This window comes from Equus przewalskii, chromosome 2 (assembly GCF_037783145.1).
Source record: "Equus przewalskii isolate Varuska chromosome 2, EquPr2, whole genome shotgun sequence".
NCBI lineage: Eukaryota > Metazoa > Chordata > Mammalia > Perissodactyla > Equidae > Equus > Equus przewalskii.
The window spans coordinates 83189238-83215122 of NC_091832.1; the positions used below are offsets into that span (position 1 = coordinate 83189238).

The window sequence follows — 25885 nt, forward strand, 5'->3', positions numbered from 1 at the left end:
AAGCACCTCAAGAGCAGGGACCTCACCTCATCTGCATTCGGAGAGAGCTGGCAGTCAGAGGCGTTGCGTGAATATGTATTAAGTCCTCCTGAGCACCACAGCTTTGCTTCAGCAGTCCAGATTCATTAAGCAGACTGGTAGAGTGGATGTTTGCTTAACAAGGAAATTTTACACATATTTTTAAATATCTATAAAAGTTACAGATATCTACATACTTATAGATATCTGCAAAAAAATTCCCAGTGAAAAGTCCATGAACTTAATCCCGTTCTCTCATTTCCCTATATCAACCTAAATTGCTCTAAACATAGTTTGAGGAAGCCATTAACCAGGAAACATTACACAATATAAACAATACAAAATTGTGTCACCAAATTAGCCTGAATACATCAGCATGAAAACTGCAAATACAACTTCAGGAAAGCCAAATCATTAATGGAGATGAGGCAACTCTTCAAAGCAATTTCTATTTCTGTGAGTAAAGGAGAAAGATTTGATTTTAGGAAGAAACACTATTGATTTTTAAAATAAAGAAGGGATAGTTTTTCAATAAATTACTTTAAAAAATATACTTCTCATAACATATCTTGTTAGCCAAAGCAAATGAATATTTAGATTTTTAAAGCTATCAATAATTTTAAAGTATTCTAATAGATCATATCATAACTAACTCACGAAGACTGGACCATTTGTATTCTATGCCACTGTAATAATTTTAGGGAAACGTATTCTTTTCTTTTGCTACCAAGAAGCACCTTTGCATTCAAGTTTCTTAATGTCACAGTCACTATATTTTTAAGTTACTCATAAATAAATGGGCTACTGGGGAGAGAATACGGCAGTACTTTTCAAACTTCAAGAACAGGTTTTCCCAAATATTAATTTGCCTCACCATCACAGATCACCTGATCATGTCAGGTGTATGTTGTGAAAGGAAGGGAAAAAACATTCACAACTGCAGTAGCACATAAGAAAAGGCAGTCTTTACCCACATGCCAGCATTACTACCGAATAACAACTCTGATACCAGCCTGCCAAAAAGATCTTGAATAGCTTGACTACATAAAAAGCACAGGGAAAATTAATGCTCTTTTTTAAACACTAAAATACAGTACTTCCAGTCACTATGAAGATTTTGTATAATCTCCAACCAAATGATACTTTCTGTCCAGGGACTTAAGAGACTCCACTGCTCCAACCCATTGTATCTTTCTCATTTCCTGCTAAAAACCAAATCTTTACCCTCTGAAACTACTTAAATTTCTTTAGGAATGTCTGCTTCCTCTCTGGAAGAGAGTTTAGGAACCACCTCCCACAAGCATTTAGAAAACTGTAAAACATATTACAACTTTGAAATAATATTATCTGAAACAGCTTCCCACATCCTGGGACATTCAATCCTTTAAGATTGATCATCTTTGTAAACTCATTTTCACATTCTCCAGAGTAAACTTTCTCAAAGGCAAAGCTGATCCCTTTACAATTTTTCAAGAGCAACCCACAGCCCAATGGATAAAGTTTACATCCTTGTAAATGCAGTGTATGCTGTTCATAATCTTGCCATTGCCTAAGTTTTTAATTTCAAAAATCTATACTCAACCATATATACCTACTTATATCCTTTCACTGATCATTCCAAAACCACTCGCATTTCCCTCAATACTCCCATATCTTTTCTCTTTATATCCATTAAATTAGGCCATGGTTTCTCAATCTCAGCATTATTGATGCTTTGGACCAGATAATTCTTTATTGTGGAGGGCTGTCCTGTGCACTGCAAGATATTAAGCAGCATCCCTGGCCTCTACTCATTAGATGCCAGTAGCACATTCTACCCCACCCTGCTTCAGTTATAACATCCAAAAATGTCTCCAGAAATTTCCAAATGTTCCCGTCAGGGGCAAAATTACCTCCAGTCAAGAACTACTGAACCAGATAGTCACTGAATCTCTAGATGTCTTCAATACTCACAGCCCCTTAGGAGCAAAGTTCTCTGCACATAGGTTGCAGAATACTAAGACTCAAACCAAAGCAACATTGTTCATAACAAATCATGAGTGTTTCCCTAAAAGCAGCCATCTATAGGTCAAGAATAGGAAAGCTAATGGCCTATGATGGTGCTCTTATATTGGACAATAGCTAATCAACTCAATCAGACATATCCTAGGCTCTAGTTCCTAGGGGTTTAATGGCAAACTTACTAATAGAGACAAAGACAGAGTTGCACAGAAACCAAGAGTCACATGCAATGAATAGAAACCACATGTCTGTAGACACACAAGGAGAGAATGTGCAGCATTAGAAGACACCTGAGAACAGTGGACCTAGAGCAGTTGCTGCGATACAGAATTGCTGCTGTATATTCACTCACCACAAAGAAGAATGATGAATCTGACAAGGTTCCCTATAATCCTTACTCTCCCATGCATCCTTAAATATGTAAAAAAAGACAAAGGATCCAACTTGAAAAAGGTTTCACTGACCAAATCTAGGACATCTTGAGCCACAAAATAAAATGATAGTAAGGAATTATAACCCATAGAATAAAATAAATAAACTCTTCATCATTTGAGGGTGAATATAGGTTTTGGGAAAAGTCTAAGAAGGTATTCAGAGCCAAGTCTAAAGACTAAAGTTATCTTGCTGCATAACAGATTCTGGAAAACAATTAGGAATGATTATAAAGTAGTGAAAACTGATCTGCCTTTGAATCATGAAAACCAGCTTTGAGAGTAAATTTGAAAATGTCTGGAGCAAAGGCAACCTCATGCAATAAGTGTCCTGTCATATCCAAGATGTCTACCTGAAACCAAAGGACAAAAGTTCTTTGGGTGTGCTCTGTAACATTCCTTGCAGAGAGATATCACCATATACGTACCTCAGGGTGATCATGAAAATTAAATGACAACATGTGTAAACAGTCTGCCACAACAGCTGGCACTAAACGTTGTTGTCTTGCCTTTCCCATCATTTAAAATCTTTAAGGACATTCCTCATTGCATAAGCATGAACCTTATCTCATTCAATATTATAACACGATTATGTGTCATAGGAAATGAATATATTTACATCAAATTTCAATTTGTATTTTCTGACTCTGATGCATATAATAGCTCCTGAGGGCACAAATCACACTGACCACAACTCTCAACTCCCAGAAGTTCAAGAAGTGATTAAGACATTGACCGGTGCTGCCTAGGCAGGAATGCTCCGGTAGTGAAAATTACTTTTAAAACTACTAGAAAAGCTTTAAACTTTTATCTTTTATCTACATGTAAAAATCTGGATTACTGTATTAAGTGAAAATGTTAAAATTTGCATTAAGTTACCTAACTGGGCTTTCACAAGTTTCCATTTACACAACTTTTGGTTTTTATAAAAAGAAAAACTGTCTGTTTAATTTGCGTTTTCACAATGGCATGTGTCAGTCATAATATTTTACCACTAAAAATATACAATATAAGTGATACTAAAGACTAGGTGTTTAATAAACTTAATCCTTCAGAAATACAAGCATGCGACTAATGTCAGTTTCTATAAGTACCAATCCACAGATATTTAAATACCTCATACTTAAAATGGCATTTTAATGACTTAGCATGTGGGCAAACAATGAGAAATATTTTCAAATATAATCAACTGTCTTTAGAGAAGCTTGCCATAAACCATTACAAAACAAAACAAAAGAAAATTTTAAATAAAACTTTTACGATTTCAAGTCTTAGGAAGAGCCTGAAACGCATAAGGAAAAACAGAACACTCCTTCTGGGTAAGCATTGCTTCATTTCTAACAGTCCTCAGGCTCAGAGAATTAAACTTCTGTGGAGGCGAACCTCTAATGACTACAGAGCTTTCCAACACTTTGTGCTGAGAGTCTGGCAGCTGCATCACACTACAATTAAAAGGTTCTAAAAATACACAGAAAGAATATTCATGAAAGCTAGTCTTACTGTTTGAAGTGTGGTGCTCTGTCTTAACTTTAAAAAAAAAACTGCAAGAGGTGAATTTTTAAATCTGGAAAATTGTGCAGTGTTACTGAAAGAGCAAATACAGACTCCAGCATGATTTTTCTCCACAAAGCAATTTTTAGTTTAGATTCAATTAATTCCTCTTCTCTGAGGCAGCATCCTAAAAACGTGGATGACCATGGTCAAGCTTAACTTTTGCTGTCTCGAAAAATCAATTACTATACGGCTGAAAACAAACACCTCCCCCAACTAAACGGAACAGAGTAAAACAGGCCAAAGCAGAGGTTCTTAAACCACACATGATCTACAAACAAGCTGATCATACACAAAAATTTGAGTCTGGTTTTACTTGAGAGAAAGAACTACAGATTTCCACAAATTCTTAAACGCTACTGGGAGCCCCCAAAGATTTCTCATGCACAAAATAAGCAAGCTGAACTAAATAATTTCCTATCTCAGCTATACATTCTAAAATACTATACTGACTTTTTACCTGTCCTTGTTTTTACCATAAGGCATAATGAATAAACGGCCCTTTCATGAAATCTAATAAAACTTGTAAAGTAATATTATATACTACACATATTGGTAGAAAGTGCGATCAGCAGACATTCACAATACACACCAAAACAACAAAACAAATCCAAAAGCTAGCTATGGTCCACCAAAAGCAATCAATTAATTTTACAAAGCATCTATGGCAAGTAATCTCCTCAACTCAATTCTGAGTCAAAATATCACAAAGCAAAAAATTACCTGAATTCGCTAAATACCAGAAATACACTCATGGGATTTTTGGCATCTAGGCAAAGGTTATAAAGCAAACATTGAATGAAGTGACAGTCTTTTAGTTCAAGATTAAGGTGACATAGTACCATAATGTAGGGTATTCGCTAAGAAAAAAAAGTTTCCCCTTACTAAGATTAACATTTTCAGGACTAGTTATCAGCACTCGCCTCAGGTATGAAACTGATACACAGGGCAAGTGGCTTTTCTTGTTAAAGTACTTTCTAGAAGAGAAACCAAAGGTAGAGGCAATAAGAAGAACGCAAGTGGGCTTCAAATTACACGATAGGAATTTCACAGAACGTGAGTTTTTCCATGCAACAAGTTATGCAAGTACATTGTGCGTGGCTGTCACGTCTAACCCTTTCATAAGTCTCTCCCAGCTACAGAAATACTGGGGCACATGCTAGTGGCTTTGCCAACCAGGACAAGTTTTTGTCTACAGTTTTGATAGTATCTCTCAAACCCCAAAATACTTGAGTCTCTTCCAGTAATCTAGCTCTAGGATCTATCCTAAGGAAAGGAAATGAACCAAAGCATGTTAAATCTATAAACAGCAAGATGATCAGAGGATAAAAGAATGAAAAACTGGAAACAACCCAAATGTCCAGTACTAGCTTAAATAAATTATGATATATCTAGGCAACTGAACGTTATTCAGTCATTTATGTATAAAATGCAAAGATTATGTAACAATGTGAAAGAATACAATTAATAAGTGAAAAAAATCAGGATACATGATTACATGTAAAAACCACATTACAGAAAAACTGTGTAATAATGTATTTAAATTGCACTAACAAAACTGTTATTAGTGGGTTCCCTTTAAGAGTACAGTGAGGTTGGGGAAGAAAGGCAGATGTGAAAAGAAACTTTCGCTCTTTGCATTTCTCTGAATTGATTTTTTCCAATAGAAATGTACTGATTTTACTTGGGTAATTTTCTCTTAAAAAAAGAAGCAAAAATATATGTATATAAAAATACGGATAGGAATACGCAAATATAAAAACAGCGTTAAAATGGAAGGATTGTGCATCTATTTTTTCCTATATTTTCTAAACTTTCCACAATGTCATATTTTCATTTTTTTAAATTAAATCTCTAAAATAACTCTAAGAGTCATCTTTTTGTCAAGCATAAAATCACTCAACCTATTTTTTCAATTTTCAGATCCTACACAAAGAATAATTTTACCACACAACCTATTATTACACAGACTTTAGATAAACCACAGGTAAAACTGCACCACTCTAAAACCTAAAAAAAATTTTGAAACAACCTGATTAGCTTATTAGTCATGTGCTCTGTCTCTCATCATTATCTCTGAAGCCATTCACAGAGCCTGACCACAGACAGCTTACAGCATAGCTGTGAAGGGTGGGTGTGGGTGTGTGTAGGGGTAGGTGTGTGTGGGTGTGCGTGTCTCCAGAATCACACTTCCAGGGTTTGAATCCCAGCTCCACTGCCAGCTGCGTGATTCTGAATAGGCTACTTGATCTCTCTTTGTTTCAATTTCCCCAATGTAAAATGGGAATTATAATACCTAACTCTCAAGGTTGTTGTTGAGGATCAGTGAAGACTAATATAAAGCACTCATGTCATGCCTGACATAGTAAGCTATCAGCTTTTATCTACTAGCTAATTAAGCTGTTAGCTATTATTCTAATCATTATAAAATACATATTTAACAAAATACATATTTTAATAATTATTACAATCACTGAAAAACATATGTATAACAGAAATGAAATGAATTTAACATAATCTTTATGCTCCATGCATTACTCCAGTTTAGATATCAAAGGAATAAATAAGGAAACAAAAGAGTTTACAGTGATGTCATTTCTATCTCATCTACACTTTACATTGCATAATATATCGTGAGCTAAAATTGTTTCTCTTAAACATTTCTTCTACTTTGCAACGGCAGTAACTACTAACAGGATTTTTGCTGTTTTCCTCCAGTTTCCCATTAAAAGGGAAAAAACATCATTTAAGGTCAGGGGAAAGTGCTTACACAACGGATACCAGAATGGTAAAACAAACTTTATTTCAACAAAAAGAGGGATATCTAAATGCTTCCTTCTTTCTTCCCACTTCTCAAACACTTTTTGAAAAAAGCGGTTCATTAAATCAAAAGGAGTTTAAGCCTTCCCTTCCTTTTTTAAAAAATCTGCTTAGGTCAGAGATCAAAGAACAAACAAATGTTTTTTCCCTTTCTATACCTGGACTTCCTGCTACACTGAAAAATCTCACTAGTTACTCACAGTCTGTTGATTCTTGATTGGGATAAATTTTCCATTACTTGAGACAGATCAGGGCTACACACACTTCAGAGGTGGGACTGTATCTAGTAAGACAAAACACAGTTTTCTGGATTTCTGTTATCTACAAAAGGAAACGCATGCATTGGGAACAGTGTGAGAATTAAAATCAAACTCTCACAACTACTTCAAGGAAAAATTATATTGGGATTAAATGATTTGTAGAAAATATTTATGAATAGATATCAACCATTTGATTTTTATGTAGCAAGTTTTGAGAAGAGATTGCTTTAAATAAGAATGGTTAGGTCATTACAGAGAAATGAATCTTCGCTAGAAATTGATGCCAGAAAATTCAACTAAGGTACAAAATAAAATGTTATTTATATTATGGTACCCATGAAAAAATTTAACTTTTTAAAAACTGAGAATGGAAACCGTCACAAACCCTAAGATGACTGATAAGATGGCAGCACTCCAAGGGGTTGTCATGATCTCCATGGAGGACCCAGCCCACATGGGCATCCTAAAGCTGGCAGCAGTCCCAAAGTCTGGAAGTGTTTTACCCCCAAAGCATCAACTGCTAGCAATTTCTGAGTCTGTTTTGCCTCTGCCCATGACAAGAATCAACTTGTTCCAAAATTCCACTAAATACATTTCTTTTATGTTAAAACTCGGCTGTTTCTGGGAAAGCTAAAAGCTAGAATTTTTTACACATGTGGACAAAAGCTATATTTGGACCTTTCAGCCCTTAACAGAATAAAGACATTTTTTTAAAGAACTCCTCCTGCTGCAGTTTATTATAAGAAAGTCACTCTGACTTTCCAAAAATTTAAAAGGTATACAATTCCTTTAACTTAAAAGTTCAAGGTTTTATTTTCAAAAGAGAAACAAAAGTGAAACATTTAATCCAAAATAATTGCAAATTAAAAGAAAATTACTTAAGAGAATTGTCATGACTTCTGTATTCAAATTATTTTTTCTAATCATCCCATCTATAAATACATAGGTTATGTATTTTTTAAAAAATTGATAATCATGACATCACTTTTAAGTATTAAATACTTAAAACCCCACAAGATTAAGTAATGATTTCTTTGAATACCTATAAAACCATTTTGGACGTCTTTATTTAATCCCCTGTGAAGCTATACTAGCCAACTGCACGTCAACCTCATACAAGAAAGACCAACAGATTGAAATCTAAGACAACAAAAAAATCCCGGTATATAAACCATGACGTTCTAACACACCTGCCTCAATTAGATAAAAAGTGGCTAGACAGGCTATGAGCACAACTATAAATTGTGAAATAGTTTACCATGTGGCCTAATTGATAACAAAGTTAATATTCGAACAAATATCATTTCCTTTCAAATCATTTCACTTGCTTTACACAAGGATTTCTGAATCTCAGTGTTACTGACATTTTGGACCCGAAAGAATTATGTTGTGTCTGTCCCGTACATTGTAGGATGGTTAGCAGCATCCTGGCCTCTATCCACTACATGCCAGTAGAATCCCCACCTCCAGTCATGACAATCAAAAAATGACCCCAGACACTGCCAAATGTCCCCTAGGGACAAAACTGTATCCAGTTGAGAAACACTGCTCTACGCTAAAGAAAACCCAACAGTTAACATGGATAAAATCCTAAAATATGATTTTATTTCAAGTGATTTTATAAGGAGACATAAAACACATGAGTTAGTTATACTAACCAAGTCAGACCTTTTAAATGGAGTCAATACTACTAGGAGGATGTGACCATTCATTTCGAAGGAAGATTAGATGCAGGGACACTGTTTTAACGACATAAATGCTACTGGCACATGACACACCACTGTCTCTTCAATCAGGAAAGCTTTCAAGCCCATAAAGGATAACCAGGGCACCCTAAAACTCTGGCATAGGTGTCAGGATGGGATCAGTGACTATTTATGATGAAATGCCTATAAACTCTTTAATTTCTATCCTTGGGTCTAAGATCAGATTCTTTTAAGATGAACAACGAATCTACGTAGGAAATAACCAGGAAAGGATGTAAAAGTTAAGGCAGACAGTCTAAAATTTTGTGCAGAGACAACTCATTAACAGATTTTAGTTCTTTTCTCATTCCTTTCTCTTCACCTAAGCACAGCTGTCCTTTTCTTGAGAATTTTCAGAGAGCAGAGTTTTACATACCTATAAAAAAATCACTTTATAAAATAAAATCAAAATTAACACTGCCCATTTAAAGATTTGCATTAATCTTAAGCATAAGACAAAATTCTTCAGGCTATTTCAAAACAAGATTTAATGTTCTCTTTATAACACATATCAACCAAAAAATAGACTCAACGTTTTAAATAGCAACCTAATAGTACAGATGTTGAATCAGCAACAAGAAAACTACAGCTTTTAAGGATACCTGGCAGTCTGAAAATACAATAGCCAAAGCTGTATCTATCAAAAGTTAAATTTATAATTTTTCCAAAGAAATGTTTACTTGAAAGTTTTAAAATTAAGTTCTATAAGACATAAACAGCGACAAAACAGATACTTTTAGCAACATTTCATAGCCACATACCAAAATTTCAAGGATTAACTCACAACGTTCTAATTTCTGCAATCTGATTGAAATCAGTCTTTGTTTTCTTTCTCAGTGCTTGAGTTCTCGCTTCTAAGCAGACATGAAGAAGTAGTAGTGGAAATCAGAACAGCAAATACTGGATTTCTGATGGCAACTATAAGCTTGTTTCCTTCTGAATTAGTTTTAAAAAAAATTCCTCCTCTACTTTTCTTTCTTAACACAAAATTGAAAACATACTATAGAGTTTCTTCCTTGCTTTTTCCACTTAACATCTTCCCATGTCTTTAAACATACCCCCAAACATAATTTACAATGGCCACTATATAGGAATTCTACGGTAATATTGTCTACCTGTTTTCTACTTTGGGGATTTTAAATTGTTTCCAATCTTTGGCTCTTATTGCTGGAATGAAAATTCTTATGCATAATTATGTTTGCATTTCACATTATCTAGGATAAATCCACAGAAATTAATTTATTACTTCAAATAGTAAAAACATTTGTATAGTTGTAAAAAACAAATTGCTTTCTATAAAGATTTATAAATCTTTATACAGATTTATAAATCTTTATACAGATTTATAAAGATTAAGATTTCTGTAAAGATTTACATTTCCATCAGTCTTCGAGAATGTCAATTCACTGCATATTAAAAAAATGGACATTCTTTTATAAAAACCTGTCCATTTAAAATATTAAAAATAATATCTCATTGCTTTACTTAAAAACTTTTCAGTAAGACAACTTTTTTATGCTAGTATTTATAATTCTACCCTTTCAAATAGTCTGTTTGGTCTTTTATCCATCTTCTCATTTTAGCGTTAGTTTTTTTCATGTTAAACTACTATAACTCAATATAAAAGCATATAACCCTTATGACACCTAGAAATTTTTAATTTTTATGTTGTCCGACCAACTTTTCCCTTTGTGATTTTCCCACTACTTTTACGCATAGAAAATTCTTTCCCATTTCAACATAACCATTGACATATTTTCTTTTAGTTCTTTTGTTTCATTTTGACAGCTATATTTTTAAAACACCTGGAATTTATTTTTGGCGTGGTATGAGGATGATGATTTAGTATCTGATAGCATGAGAGCCCATTCATCATTATTTTCAAAATTTTCCTGCTTATTTTTCCAGATTAACTTTTAAAATCACTTTGTCAGGTATCCCTCCTCCCATTACCCAGAAAATCTTGTTTAGAGTCTCATTGAAATGACAATTAAACTATAAATAAAAATCAGGAAGAATATATAAAAGAACGTTGAATATTGGTGCTATCAGGTGTCCTTATCTTGGACCTGACTGTCACGGAAATACTTCCAGTATCTCACTTGTTCACCAATACATGGGCTTTTTGTTTCAGACAGGAATTTCTTTTTTCCTTCTTTTTTTTTTTTCTTCAGTGTACTAGAGAATTCACCTTCCATTTTTATAACTAAATCTTTAACTGAACATAGATTTTGTATTTTTTGAAATGCCTTTGTGACATCTTTTTGGGACAACGTGTGCTCTTATTCTCCACCCTCTAGATCTCATGTAGAAACAGGTTTCTTAATAGTAAGCCATCCTTTAATTTCTGTCCTTAAGTCCTACTTATAGCGGTGTATTATTCTTTAATACATTGACGATTTGGGGTTGTTTGTGCTTTAGTTAACATTTTTACATATAAATATTTCTAGTCTAGTGCCTTTTTGAAGACAAATTTTTAGATAACTACTAAAATTTCAACAATTACTATTTCAATTAGATGTTCAACTTCTTTATTTCACGTATATTTTCCCTGAAGAACATTTGGAGATTTCCAAATCTGAGTTTCAATTTTTAAAATCTCATTTCCATTTACTAAACATTTATGTTTTCTAATTTGGTGTATTTATGATTTTCATTTTTCCTTGTTAGGTATCTTAAATATTTGTCCCTTATATTTCCTGTCTTCCCTGTGTTTGCCAAGAATCAATTATTTACCAAATCTCCTTTCTGTCTCATAGTCTAAATATTTTCACTTACTTGCAAAATGAATCTTAAGGTGTTTTGTGTTGTGCTGTGCCATTAACTCAATTTGTAAAGTGTCCATTTCCATTTGTACTTGGGGCAGGCTGCAATGAAGTGTTACGCCTTCTAACCATTAACTAATTAGAAGGATCCTTATAGTCCTAGTAAGACCTAGTAAGACTTAGTAACTAGATCTGGTCTTAGGAAATTAGAAAACTATTTTAATTGTGTTTTTCCAGAAGACACTGCTCCAGTGTTTTTTATTATTCATTCTCAGCACTACATGAGCCAAACACTGCAAAACAAATTAAGTATGTTAGAGGGAAAAGACAAAATGGAATGAAGAAACAAATTGAATGTTGGAAACTATAATGTTTAATACAATGTAAATATAAACAATTTAACTTTACTAAAATTAGAAAAAAATACACTTCAGAAGCCACATGTTTCTTTTTAGGAATGATAATCTGTGGTGAAACTCATTTTCTGTATAATTGATATTCGTGTGTCTTTCGATTTGCCCTTTTTTTTAGTCCATTAGATTCCTGGTATATTGTTACCATAATTTGACTTGCATTTCCTATGTAATTTGTGTATATTTTTCAGAAATGTTGATTATCTCCATTGTTCCCTATGAAACTCATATGGACATTTTTATAAAAGCACTTTCTTTGAAATGCATTTTCCATATTATACGTAAGTGGGCAGGGAAAGCTTTTTAAAAAATGTTAAATATCTTTTATTTTTACTCCTACGATTTACCCAAACTCATAATGACTCTACTAGTCAATAGATATTCTTAAATAGAGAACATCCCACGTAATTTAGGAAGCCTCTTCAACTTACACTTTTCCCTCAGAAGTTTATACTTTCCATCCAGTGACCATAAGAAGTATATTACTGATTTCTCTGAATTCACTTTTGAGATCTTCAGGTAGAGACAGGTAAGCCGCTTACATTTTTTATGATAAAGACTAATACATATACATACACACACACACACACACATACACACACACACACTCTTCTCAAGTAGGACTACTAGAATAATTTCTAACAGACTATGAAATTCATATTGTCAAATATGTAACCACCATGGTACAGGGAGAGTTTAAAAGTAAGATGGAGAACTGGGGGCTAGAAACGTCTCACCTGCTTTCCATCCAGTGTGCAGAGCCTCTTGACCACTCCTGAGTCTAGTTTAATGGCTTCGGTGATATCTGTTAAGACCTGCTCAAAGGAATGAGCAGTCTTCTTATTTAGAAGGATCCGCACGGCTTTTCTAGGCTTCACTCCACTTCGAATCACGGTCACTAATTTGGGTTTGATGAAATCTTTACTTTCCTTCACTTCACTTTTCACAGAGGAGGGAGCAGCCAAGGCTCGGGTTGTCCCACCCTTGATGTTTACAGACCAGTTCGGATTAATATTTTTGGTGTAATCAACTTTACGAAATGGTTCGTTCGATGCACACACGTAACTCTCACCTAAAAAGCAAAAATCAATTTTATTAGCATGATTATCCCCACTACAGATGCATTGTATCTGAACGAATGCTGGAGACCCACTATGTGAACTTCACAGGTTCACTGAAAGGGCATTCACATCCTTTTCCTTGGGCATTCTCTCCACTCTCTCTTTCTTTTTAATAGCATCTAGAATGATTTTGAGATAATTACATACATTACAAAATGAAAAGCACTGGACAAAGAAACTATTGAGAGATCCAGGTTTTACTTTGACCAAACGTGTCACCCTAATAGTTCCTCTACTCTTTGGTTCTCAATATCATCTGTAAAGTGAAGTTGTTAACCCAGATGAATTCTAAAGTACTTCCTACTTCCAAAAGTCTACTAATTTAATTTTTTTAAAAAATATCATTCTGGAAGAAATAACTATCACAATATAATATATTCACGTAAAAAAATAAAACTATTTTCCTCTTCTTTACAATTATAGATTTCAGTCCTAATCAAAGACTATATCTTCACATAGCTGACTAAATTATATTCAGTTACAGGTTCATTTATTCGATTAATGAAGCACTGCAAAAACGAAGGAAGAGTTTTGATAGCTCAAAGAAACATACCTTAGGCATTTTTTTCCTTAATTAAAGAATGTGAATTTAAAATAATTAGTTTAAATAGACAATCTCTTCTATATCTACCTAAATGGGAAAGAATGTTAAGTAGTTAAAATGATGTAGTTATCACTCATGTAGCCTTCAGCTTAATTTTTTTAAGTATAACATAAAAACTATATTATTTGTCAGTTGGTTTACTGACTCAATGTTCATTAATTTTAAATTCCAAAATCACATGTTGAAAAATCATAATTCTTCATAATTATATGTTGAAAACTCATAATTCATAACTATATGTTTAAAAATCATAATTTTTCTTTCAGTAAACTCAGAAGTCACTGAATTCTTTTAGTCGTAACTTTTTGATATATAAGATAAGGGCGTTACATGGTAAGATTTTCTCTAAGATATCTTCTAACTCAAAGAGAATCCATTATTTTTTCACATATTCAGTATAATCTCATTCTTAACATAACAATTACACAATACAAGCCTTATATGCTGCAAATGCTTAAAACAAAAATACCCAAAATAGTGAAAGAGAATTCGTGTGGAAAATCTATTAATATAAATATTATATTTAACTATTATCAAGAGGTTCTTGAAATCCTGAATAATAGAGAACTTAAAAACTCCCAACAGCACATGAACAAGTCAGCAAAAGATCAGGCAGATGTGGAGCAGTCTTCCATTTAAAGGTATAATGAGGTCACTGCCCCTGAAAACTAGGGAACCAGCTGCAGCTTTAACAATGCTTCTACACCAATCATCGGAAGTCCAGCCCAACCATCACCATTCAGCGATTTTTCATCTCTGTAGGTTTATCTAAATCATTTTTCACAGTGTAATTGTGTGGGAAAATGCACGTAATTTCAAAAATAGGTATAAATTTAATAAAATATAACTATAGGGGGCCAGCCCCGTGGCCGAGTGGTTAAGTTCGCAGGCTCCACTGCGGGGCCCAGGGTTTCACCCGTTTGGATCCTGGGCGCGGATATGGCACTGCTCATCAGGCCATGTTGAGGCAGCATCCCACATGCCACAACTAGAAGAACCTCCAACTAAAATGTGCAACTATGTACTGGGGGGATGTGGGGAGAAAAAGCAGGGAAAAAAAAAAAAGATTGGCAACAGTTGTTAGCCCAGATGCCAATCTTTGGAAAAAATACATATGTATATACACATAACTATACATTACATGCATGTATTAATGAGCTAAAATAAACAATTGTGATTTTCCTTTAACTTTACAGAGAAAGCAACTCTCACATTGAAAAGCTCTGCTTATTTTCACCTATGATAAAATTTAATTGTATATTCTGACCTAAAATATTAAGATGGAAGAAAAAAAAGGAATCTCAGGAAGCAAAAGTGACTCTTTTCTTTTTTTTAAGGGCAGGGAGAAGTCAGCTGGGGGAAAACTTTTCCAAATATAAAAAGAAGAGACAAGGGCAAAAAGAAACAAAAGAAAAGCAAATTTAATATGTCAGTTTCCTTGATCAACCTAGTCCCTGCACAGCTAATAAATCAACCAAGACAGCTGCCTTTTAGATTCCTCTGTATTTTGCCTCTTTACATGGGTTCAGAATATCAGAATGAAAATAGGTAAAGGAAGCTTGTCTTTTAATTTATTTGTGTGTGGTTACAGAAAAATTTTAATTCTCTCCCTCTCTCCCTTCCTTCCTTCATAATGTTTCTATTAAAAACTTGTGGATCAGTTCTGTAATAAAAATGTAAAGTTTTGAACTAGGGCTGGCAAATGTCTGCTAGACAGAGCCTCACCCTTTGCCTGTACCCATGGCCGACCCAAATTATAGTTTACGGGGTACTCTTCTATTACACCTAGACTCCCCCTCACAATATGCACTGAGCGCCTACTATGCGCCAGCCCATGTGCTAGGCACTGACATGAAACCCACTTTGGCATCCCTGGCACTCAACATTTCAGCACAAAGCTTCCAGACAGGGTTTTGAGGTCAGACCTGTGTTTCTGCATAATGGGTGCATAAATCCCCACAGTACAGATGTCATACCTTGATAACAGCAGCCATCAAGATACTCAGGCTAGCTTCCCCAGTTATGTCCCCACCCAGATCAAACAACCTCCTAACTGTAATTTTATCACTTACATAGATTTGCCTATAGGGAGAGAATATGCTGACAAAAGAATTTAAGATTTTGGTTGCTTGGGAAGTTAACAGCTCTTGCTGTTAATCAAACAATAAATTTTTGTTCTCTGTTAGACACTAAGCACATACAAAATTAATTAGAAGCAATCAGCATCCTCCCAACCAGGTTCATGCTACTGAAGGGATTCTTATTTAAGATTTGGTATCCTCCTGCTAACTTGTCACTTCTCCCTTCCTCTCCATTCTAATGAGGAACGTCACTTCCTACTCAAAGTAGTCAGTAGAAACCTAGGCATCACCCTTCACTCTCCAGGCTTCCCTACACACTACCTTCTGATACCAAGTTCTGTCCACACTATCTTCTAAATATTTCTAAAACTGCCCCTCCTCTCCGCTCTCATTGCCACCCACTTCCCACCTGGATCAATGCAAGAATCTTCTGTTTTCTGCTCATTCCCCAGATATATAACAAGTTTTCCAAATGACACTGCATTTTATACTACTGATACAGCTGGAAAAATATATCCTAAAGTAATAAGTCTTGATATACTGATAAAATATTACATTATGAGAGAATTTTTTAAACTCTTACCAATACATATTAAAATTACACTCACCAAAACAAGGAAAGGATAAGCATCTCATTTAAAAATTAGAGTTAACTAATTAAAAAAGATATATGCACCCCTATGCTCATTGCAGCAATATTTACAATAGCCAAGACTTGGAAACAACCTAATTGCCCATCAACGGATGAATGGATAAAGAAGATGTGATATATACACACATGGAATACTACTCAGCCACAAAAAAGATGTAATCATGTACTTTATGACAACATGGATGAACCTTGAAGGTATTATGCTAAGTGAAATAAATCAAAGAAAGAAAGACAATTACTGTATGACTTCACTCATACGTGGAAGATAAACAGATATGGAGAACAGACTGGTGGTGATCAGAAGGGAAGGGGCGAGGGCAAAAGGGGTTAAAGGGGCACATATGTATGGTGACGGATGGAAACTCGACTTTTGGTGGTGAACATGATGCAGTCTATACAGAAGTTGAAATATAATGATGTACACCTGAAATTTATAGTGTTACAAACCAAAGTTACCTCAATAAAATTTTAAAAAGAAATAAAAATTAAAGATATAAATGTATGTGTATATATCTCTCGTATATGGATATATGTAAAATAAAGCAGTCTCTGACATCCAGAATAGATCTGACGTTCACAGCCAGACATCAATGTTATTACAAGCTGGTCTGACACTCACAGACCTGAGTTCCTCTGTGGGATATAATCTCACAGAACACCTATTTCAGATGAAGTCATTCTGAGACTATGATAAAGTGACACAAAAACAAGGTCACAATGCAACCCACAAAATACCAAACATCTCCCTTTTACACTCAGTGAGTGACTGACACTTCTTTACCAACTACAGATTTTCCTCAACCTAGTCTGCCCTCCCTATAAATAAGATTTCATGAGATAACCAATCACAGAGTTGTCCCTCCTTCTGACAGTACCCAATACAGAATGAGTCCCTGCTTCCTTAGATCCTCCTGAACTTACTCAACCAAAGCCCAAATTCAATGATAGGTCTAACAGCCTCTTACTGAGATGTCCCGTGGTATCCTATAACATCCATTCTTTCTTGCTGCAATAAGTAATAAACTCCACTTCTTCAACTACAGGCATGTTCTTGGTCGTCTCTGGCTAAAAAGAATTGATATACATGCACACATACATACATATACTCTCTCTCTTTCTCTAATAACAGTTCTCTCTCTAATAAAAGTTCTTTGACCATAAGAGATTGGGAGGAAATCATTTTGAAAATTATGAACATGTGAATACTCCACACAAAAAGTACTTGCCTTCTGTGTAGGAGGAGGATGAATAGAAGCATAAGGTGGTTATACAACTTAAATGTTTTCAAGCACAGTACAGAATACAAAGTCTTTGAATTTCCTTTAAAACTCTCTACAGCAGCATGGCTGTGGCTTCTTACCACTGACATTTTGTCCAAAGACACTCTGTATTACTTCATATTTAGCAGGTTGACAAAGGGTGCCTACAATTGTGTAATACAACCTGGGTATTTGTTAACCATTAACTTGCATCCTTACTCAACCAAACGAATTGCCTCCTATTGAGAGCCAAGGGGCTATTAAAAGCCAGGAAATCCCCACTCTTTTGTCCTCTGAAAACCTTTAATCCTACAAATCTATTTCAGTCTGTGTCAATTTTTCCCATCTCCTCTTCCTTTTCAGTGATAAGGGTACCCACTTCCTATTCAACATTAAGTCCCTCTACCAGGATTTGGGTTCTTCCCTCTCCTCATGCTGAGGTTTCAGGGACATTCCTCTCTCCTCTGTTTAACCAGACAGCCCTCTCTACAGGATTATATACAAGTGCCTCCCACCTTAAACACACACACAAAGCCTCCCGTCTCTTCATTCCTCATCCCACTCTACCTAATGCGCTTCTGGCTTCTATTCACTGCCAAGTTAAAAAGCACTCCTCATCTGTTTTTTCCCCACTTCCTCAGCCACTATTTGCTCTTAAGCAACTGCAGCATCACTCCCCTGGCTGAAATGCCCTGATCCCCAAGCACTTCTTTCCCAACTGTCAAATGCAAAGCATATCTTCTAATTTCAGTTGGTGTCTTCTGAGGGCACTGGACAACAGTTATGATTCTCTTCCTGTAAATCCTTCTTTCCTTAGCTTCCATGATCTCATTTCTTTTGTTTTGCCTCTTCTTTGGTTGCTCTTTCTTGGTCTGCTTTTCAAGATCTTCTTCTTCCAACCATCCACCGCATCATCTTTAGACTCTCCCTGAGCAGTTGCATTCACCCCCATGGCTTCAACTACCACCTATACCATGAGGACATCTCCAGCCTAGTCCCTTCTCTTGGGTTCAAACCACTTAAAGAACATCTCTACTAGATTATTTATGGATATCTCACATGCCACCTGTCTAAAACTAACTTCACTCTCCATTATTGCCACCCTGACCTCAAACTCTCCTCTTCCTGAATCCTCCAACTTGAATGAAGTCACCACCTATACCGTCACCTAAGCAAAACCCAAGGCTCCTGCCTGTCTTCTCCCTTTCCCTACAGTCAACAGAATTGGCAAAACTGTTGACTTTGGTCTAAGCACCTCGGGAATCCATCTCCTTCAACCCTGTCTTCTCTTATTTCTCCCTAGATTAGAGTAGCTAAGTTCCCTATATCAGGCCTCACCCCCTCATCTTCCACACAGCTGTCACAGCAAGTTTTTAAAATGCAGATCTGATGTCTTTTGCCTGCTTCACTGCCTTTAGAATAAAGGCCAAACTCCTCAGCACATCATACACTTTCAGCCTCATCTCCCACCACTTTCCCACAGGTTCTTAAGTTAGTGTCATACCAGTATATTTACAATTTCCTTCCAGACTCATCATATCTTCTTATTCTCATTCCTTCTTATGTGCCTGAAATAACTTTCCTTCTCCTCCCATCTTGCCTCTTTTTTACTGACCAGTCAAGATTAAGCACCCCTGGCAAGGACATAAACCAATGAGAAGTTTCGTATATGCCAGAAGGATTTTTTTTTTTTTATTTTTCCTTTTTCTCCCCAAAGCCCCCCGGTACATAGCTGTGTATTTGTAGTTGTGGGTCCTTCTAGTTGTGGCATGTGGGATACTGCCTCAGCATGGCCTGATGAGTGGTGCCATGTCCGCACCCAGGATTCGAACCGGCATAACCCCAGCCTGCCGAAGCAGAGTGCATGAACTTAACCACTCAACCACGGGACTGGCCCCAATGGCCAGAAGGATTTTGAATTGGTTCAATCCCTTAGGGAAAATGGGGTGGCATTATCCAGTAAGTTGACAACATATACATCACATGACCCATAAATCCACCTTAGGAAAATGTCCTGGAGAAACTCATGCACATGAGCACCAGTATGTGTAAGAGTGTGTCTATGTGTGTGGGTGCATGTGTATGTGAATTCAACAATTCGTAGAAGTATTGCTCATGAGCCAAAGATGAGAATGAATCCACATGTCCATCAACAGAACAGATACATAGATTATGGTGTGGTCATATAACGTACTACTATACAGTAAGGAAAAATAACAAACAAGAACTCTATGTGACAACTTAGATGAACTTTCCAAACAATGGTGAGCAAAACATGACAAAAGAATACCTGCAATAAGATTCAATTTCTGTAGCGTTCAAAACAGACAGAACAGACAAATGAAACTATATTGACTAGGGATGCCTTCATCGGTGGTAAAAATATAAAGAAAAGCAGGAGTCAAGGCCGGCCCCGTGGCCGAGTGGTCGAGTTTGTGCACTCCGCTTAGGCAGCCCCAGGGTTTCACTGGTTTGGATCCTGGGCGTGGCCACGGCACTGCTCAGCAGGCCATGCTGAGGCGGCATCCCACATGCCACAACTAGAACCCACAACTAAAAATATACAACTATGTACCGGGGGGCTTTGGGGAGGAAAAGGAAAAATAAAAAAAATCTAAAAGAAAAGCAAGAGTCAGGCTACTGGTACCATGGAAAGAGTTGTAACCAGGATGGGACACAGGGAGAGCATCTCAGGTTCTGGCAGTACTCTGTTTCTTGACATTGTTGGTCGTCACAAAGGTGTTCACTTCATAATAACTCACTGGGATGTGCATGTATGTTATATGAGGTTTCTGTAGGTATATTATATTTTATAATTTTAAAATAAAATTTTAAAAACTACATCACTCTTGAGTGCTCTTTTTGTACCCTCAGCTTACAATGTCTTATCAGCTCATAATCATTTATTCTTTACCTGTCTCCTCCAGTGGTTCTTAGTGGAGAGTTTTTGTTTTTAATCAGGTGATTTTGTTGAGCATACAAATGCCCAGACCTCACCAGAGTCCAACTACACCAGGATCACTGGAAGGTGGGACTAAAACACGTAGGTAAGGTTTTTTAATTTCACAGTGACTCTGAAAACAATCTCTTCTTACAAACCACTGCTTAGACTGGAAGCTCCTTGAAAAAACTGACTGTGCCCTCTTCAGTCTACCTACATCAAGCACAGTACCCGGCGTGTAACAGGCACTCAAAACATGTTTGTTTAAATAATGCGTATTTCCAAAACAAATCTACACACCTCACTGGTTAGATTTGCATTACTTCTAGGTAGAACATTTGCATAGCGTGGCTGTTTACATAGAATGACCCTAGGAGACTGAGACATTCTTAGGTCATGCCAGTCCATCAAATGGCAACCTAAGGCACAAAGGAAAACAAGCAGCATATGAGGACTGCTGAGTATCTACCAACATTTTTTCTTCACTATCAAAAGCATCAAGACTCCAGGGCTCTTTTTCGCTCCACTAAATGTAATATGTCTTTCAATCAATGGAATATGCGTGTGTGTATGTGTGTACACACTCACTCATATATCTATATCTATATATATATATATATATAATATGTTTTTAATAGCTAAATCGCAGTAACTCTTCAACATTTAAAATGTGAATTTAATGTTAGAAATTACAAATAGCTACATGCAACCTTATGCAGTTGGAAATTCAACAACAGTATGTTTTAGCCTACTCTTCTATCAGTTACTGTAAAGTCTCCCATCTACCTCTGGTAAATATTTACGTTAGCTGCTTAACACCATTAATTAGTTTGCAATTACAAACTATTTTGACATTCACGGCAGAAAATCAGTTATACAAAATTTAGACATTGAGACCACGCCTAACTCCTGGAGGGGAAGCAAACACCAAACTTCACAATGAAAAGGAAAATATGTTTATAAGTCTAAAGTACAAGGACTCTTCAAGCTTCAGAAACAGCCCCTCCCCACCCAAATACACAGATTTAAATACGGTGACACAAAAAAGGAAAGACAAAGAGAAAAGAGGAGAAAGCACAGCTGACACTGTAGGTCTAATATCAGCAAAAATCTTAGGAAGCTAAATTCTTTCCTAACTTCCCGAACTGAGGAAAAAAAAACTTACTTCCAAAGGAAGGTAACCAAAAAAATAATCTGAATATGTTGCATCTATAAGACAGTTTCAAGTCCTTCACAAAATACAGCATTTGTGAGACGTCTTGTCCTACTGGGTGGATTATAATGTGCATATCTCCATCTAAAACACATCAGAAATGAGTTTCCACACTCAGTTGGTTAAGAAAAATACAGGGTGAGGGTAAGTAAGGCTGATTCATTATTCTGCTGTGGCAAACAACTTAATTGGGTTTTCTATCCAAACTGTACAGTGCCCAGAATTTAAACTTATAGGATCAGTGGAGTAACACAAAGTGCGCTGCTCTGGCCTGGATGCTGTTGCCACTCTGCACTCATTTGCTGTGTGCTGGACCATTGCTGTTAAATTCAAAAAAGGAATATAATTGCCTTTCCCAGCTGTACAGTCTGTGATACCTTCCACTGAGAAGGGGGAACAAAATGTATTTTGAACATCTGAATATCTGCGAAGAGGTATGCCCACAAATCCATGTTTCAGCATTGAAATTTAACTTAAGACAAAAGAAATTAGGTGAAAGTAAAAACAAAAATCTCCTACTCCCTAACCAAAAAGCTGTAAAGCTTACTACTTAAAAAGAAATTGTATCTGGGGCTGGCCCCGTGGCCGAGTGGTTAAGTTCGCGCGCTCCGCTGCAGGCGGCCCAGTGTTTCGTTGGTTCGAATCCTGGGTGCGGACATGGCACTGCTCATCAGACCACGCTGAGGCAGCGTCCCACATGCCACAACTAGAAGGACCCACAACGAAGAAGATACAACTATGTACTGGGGGGCTTTGGGGAGAAAAAGGAAAAAATAAAATCTTAAAAAAAAAAAAAAAAGAAATTGTATCTAATCTCCTGGTCGGATGGAAGCTATAGATCAGATCCATTATCCGTCTTTTTGTTCCTCACACCTGAACCAACCATATCCCACAATCTACAAGAGTTTACCATGGCAATTTTAATTCTGTGCTTATTTTGATGATAAGACTTAAAACGTTTATATTACCCTTTTCTGGAACATCTGAACGATTGCGTCTAAATTAAGTACAGCCAGGCCACTCTATGTCCACAGCCTCAACTCTTCTGGCATCAAGTAGTGTAATTTTGCTGGGAGTTAACGAGGAAAAAGTACACTTATATGTAAAAGACATGTTCGCAGCAAGTTAAGGCCAGAGGACATAATTTTACTCTGTAGGAATAAAGGATCATTAGCAGTGCAAAACTAACTCATTACATAGCATTCTGAAATACAATACACCAAACTCAACATGTGGTACCATGGCAACATTGGGAACACCAATTTAGTTTGAGCAAATAATATCTGTAGCTTTTCATTGCTCTTTTGCATTTTTTTTGGCTACACAGTTGTGTTGGTATTTACGTTACCAATTTCGGGGGTTTGTATCAGTGTGTAAAACCTACATGCACAAAGGTACACCTACTTTCATATTTGTAAATATTTAAGGGACAATGTAATTAAAGTAATTAAGGTAATACTGGGCTTCTGCAACTTGGCTGTTAGATTTTTACATTGTTTCTCATTTTTAAGTATCTTAAACATTGCTAAAGTTTGAGAAATATTGTAATCTTAAGGGTATTAAGAGAGAGACTTTTAAATCAAAATGTGCCCACCCATCGAATAATATTTGCAAATAAACTGGTGCTTAATAGATAAAGTGTCAGTCTTTCAGTCAGCTCACCACCCGAGCAGAGGTAAAACTTTCCTCGACAGAGCTTCCCCAACTTCTGGACACCTTTGCTTAATACCTTCCTCCTTCATCCCATAAATCTCACTGTGAGTCTAAGAGGAAGACTTGGTCTCAGTTTTAAGCAAGTAACGGATAATGAAGAAGGCTTGAAAAGATTCAGTGCAAGTGATGAAGGATTCAGAAACCAGATTTTATCCAAAAACAGAGGTGATGTTCAGAGATGGGAGGGAAGGGGAAATAGTAGAAGAAAGCATGACCACTGTCTCAAAATGTCTGAAGGGCTGCCATGCAGAAACAGGATGAGCTTACAAAGCTCTAAATGGTGGCTCTAGAATTACAGGGGGGTGTTACAAGGACACAAATTTTGGTTTAAGATGCTGAGAACCACTACCATTTATTAAAGAGCCACTGCATGCTAGGACTCTGTTAAGTGTTTTATATACATTATAAGGTTCAAGTGGAATCTTTTATTATTGGCCTTGATCACTAATAAGAGATGAGTTTACACTGAGCTATTTCTCAAGTTTTCTCTCTCAGATGCTCGACGAACATGAGCATTAACCAGTAGTAAGTTTCCATAACTTCTCTTTTCCTTTTTCTTGATTCTTTCTTTTTTTTTTTTTTTGAGGAAGATTAGCCCTAAACTAACATCTGCTGCCAATCCTCCTCCTTTTTGCTGAGGAAGACTGGCCCTGAGCTAACATCCATGCCTATCTTCCTCTACTCTATATGTGGGACGCCTGCCACAGCACGGCATGCCAAGCAGTGCTATGTCTACACCCAGGATCTGAATCAGTGAACCCCAGACCACTGAAGCAGAATGTGCACACTTAACCGCTGCACCACTGGGCCGGCCCCCTTTTTCTTGATTCTTTAGCAGATGAAGCAAAATACAGTTAAGTAAAGTGACCAAGATGACGGGTAACGGTATTGGGGAAGAGAGCACCAATCACTGCCTTTAAGAAATAATTACATTGTTATTATTTAAAAATTAACAAAGTAATCTGAAGTTTGTAAGACATACATAGTGAAGAAGAGAGAAATCAATGACAAAACTGTATAACTTCTATTGTGATATACTTTGCTTGCAAGTGATTATAATTTAATCAACATATAAACAACAGGTAACATAGTAGGTCATAAATGTAGGTTATTTTAGTCACTTTGTTTGAGATGTTAGTAAATGTTATAGTGTAATCAAAAGAACTTAAGTTGATCTCACAAACCAGTATTTTTCCCATTCCTCCAGTCTATAACATAGTAGCTTCTGACAGATTACAATATAACTAGTCTACTACTTTAGGTTGCAGAAGACATGGCAAACAGAATAAAATACCCCAGACTAGAATAAAAATTATAGCATCTCTCTTTTTTTAAAAAAAAAAAAAAAAGATTTTATTTTTAGCCCCCCGGTGCATGGTTGCACATTCTCAGCTGTGGGTCCTTCCAGCCGTGGCATGCGGGACGCCGCCTCAACATGGCCTAATGAGCGGTGCCATGTCTGCACCCAGGATCCAAACCCACGAAACCCTGGGCCGCCGAAGCAGAGTGCACGAACTTAACCACTCGGCCACAGGGCTGGCACCCTATAGCATCTGCTAAGGAATGGAAGAGTATTCATCTAAATTCTAGCCTTAAAGTATTTCCAACTCATAGAATTTAAAAGGTGCCAGATTGTATTAAAATTATATATGAAATAAATTTGCTGAACACAATGCTTCAAATAAGAAGAAACACTAAAGGTGAACAAAACTAAGTTTTAGTTATGTCAGAGAACTAACTCAAAACAGACACTGAAAACATTAGGGGACTCAGAATAATCCTAGGATTTAAATACACACAAGAAATAAAGGTACAAGAATTTGGTTATGACAAATGTCTAAAGAGAAAAATCAAGTCAGTCATCTCAGACACTAGTGAAATTAATAAACTGCTAAAGTGTAAATATATCACATCATTTTTCTTGGATAAAAACTTAGTTAAAAACTGAAATATGAAGGGTCAAGGAACATGTGTCTTTTGCATGAACTTATTCTACCTCCACATATCTAGCCAACTGTCCAGCTGGCTGTCTTAACTAAGAAACATTTCTTAAAACACCTATATTCACCTATTCACACCTATTAAATATCTTATATACGACACAAAAGTAAAAGTAATCATCAAACACCATGTGCCAGAAGTATTTGCTGCATGGGATAAAGAAATGAACAAGATGATCGTGGTCCCAGCCTTCACGAGGTTTGTACTTCTCCGTTTCCTGAGAACATTCTATGGAGGAGATCCTCCTGTAGGTTATTGAGGGTTCTAAGAACTCCACCTAAACCTAGATAGCCACA

General features: G+C 36.2%; 1 protein-coding gene across 18 annotated transcripts in view; it reads right to left on the reverse strand.

Moving 5' to 3' along the window:
• Window positions 1-25885, reverse strand: part of DCLK2 (doublecortin like kinase 2) — a 144302-nt gene that overhangs the window by 111366 nt on the left and 7051 nt on the right. For all 18 annotated transcript variants that reach the window (XR_011537758.1, XR_011537757.1, XR_011537759.1 and 15 more), the window contains exon 2: window positions 12742-13076. Coding sequence is in view for 13 of the 18 variants with exons in the window: in XM_070611616.1 (XP_070467717.1) it covers window positions 12742-13076 (335 nt within the window). In the remaining 5 variants the exon portion in view is untranslated. The remainder of the gene's footprint in view (window positions 1-12741; window positions 13077-25885) is intronic.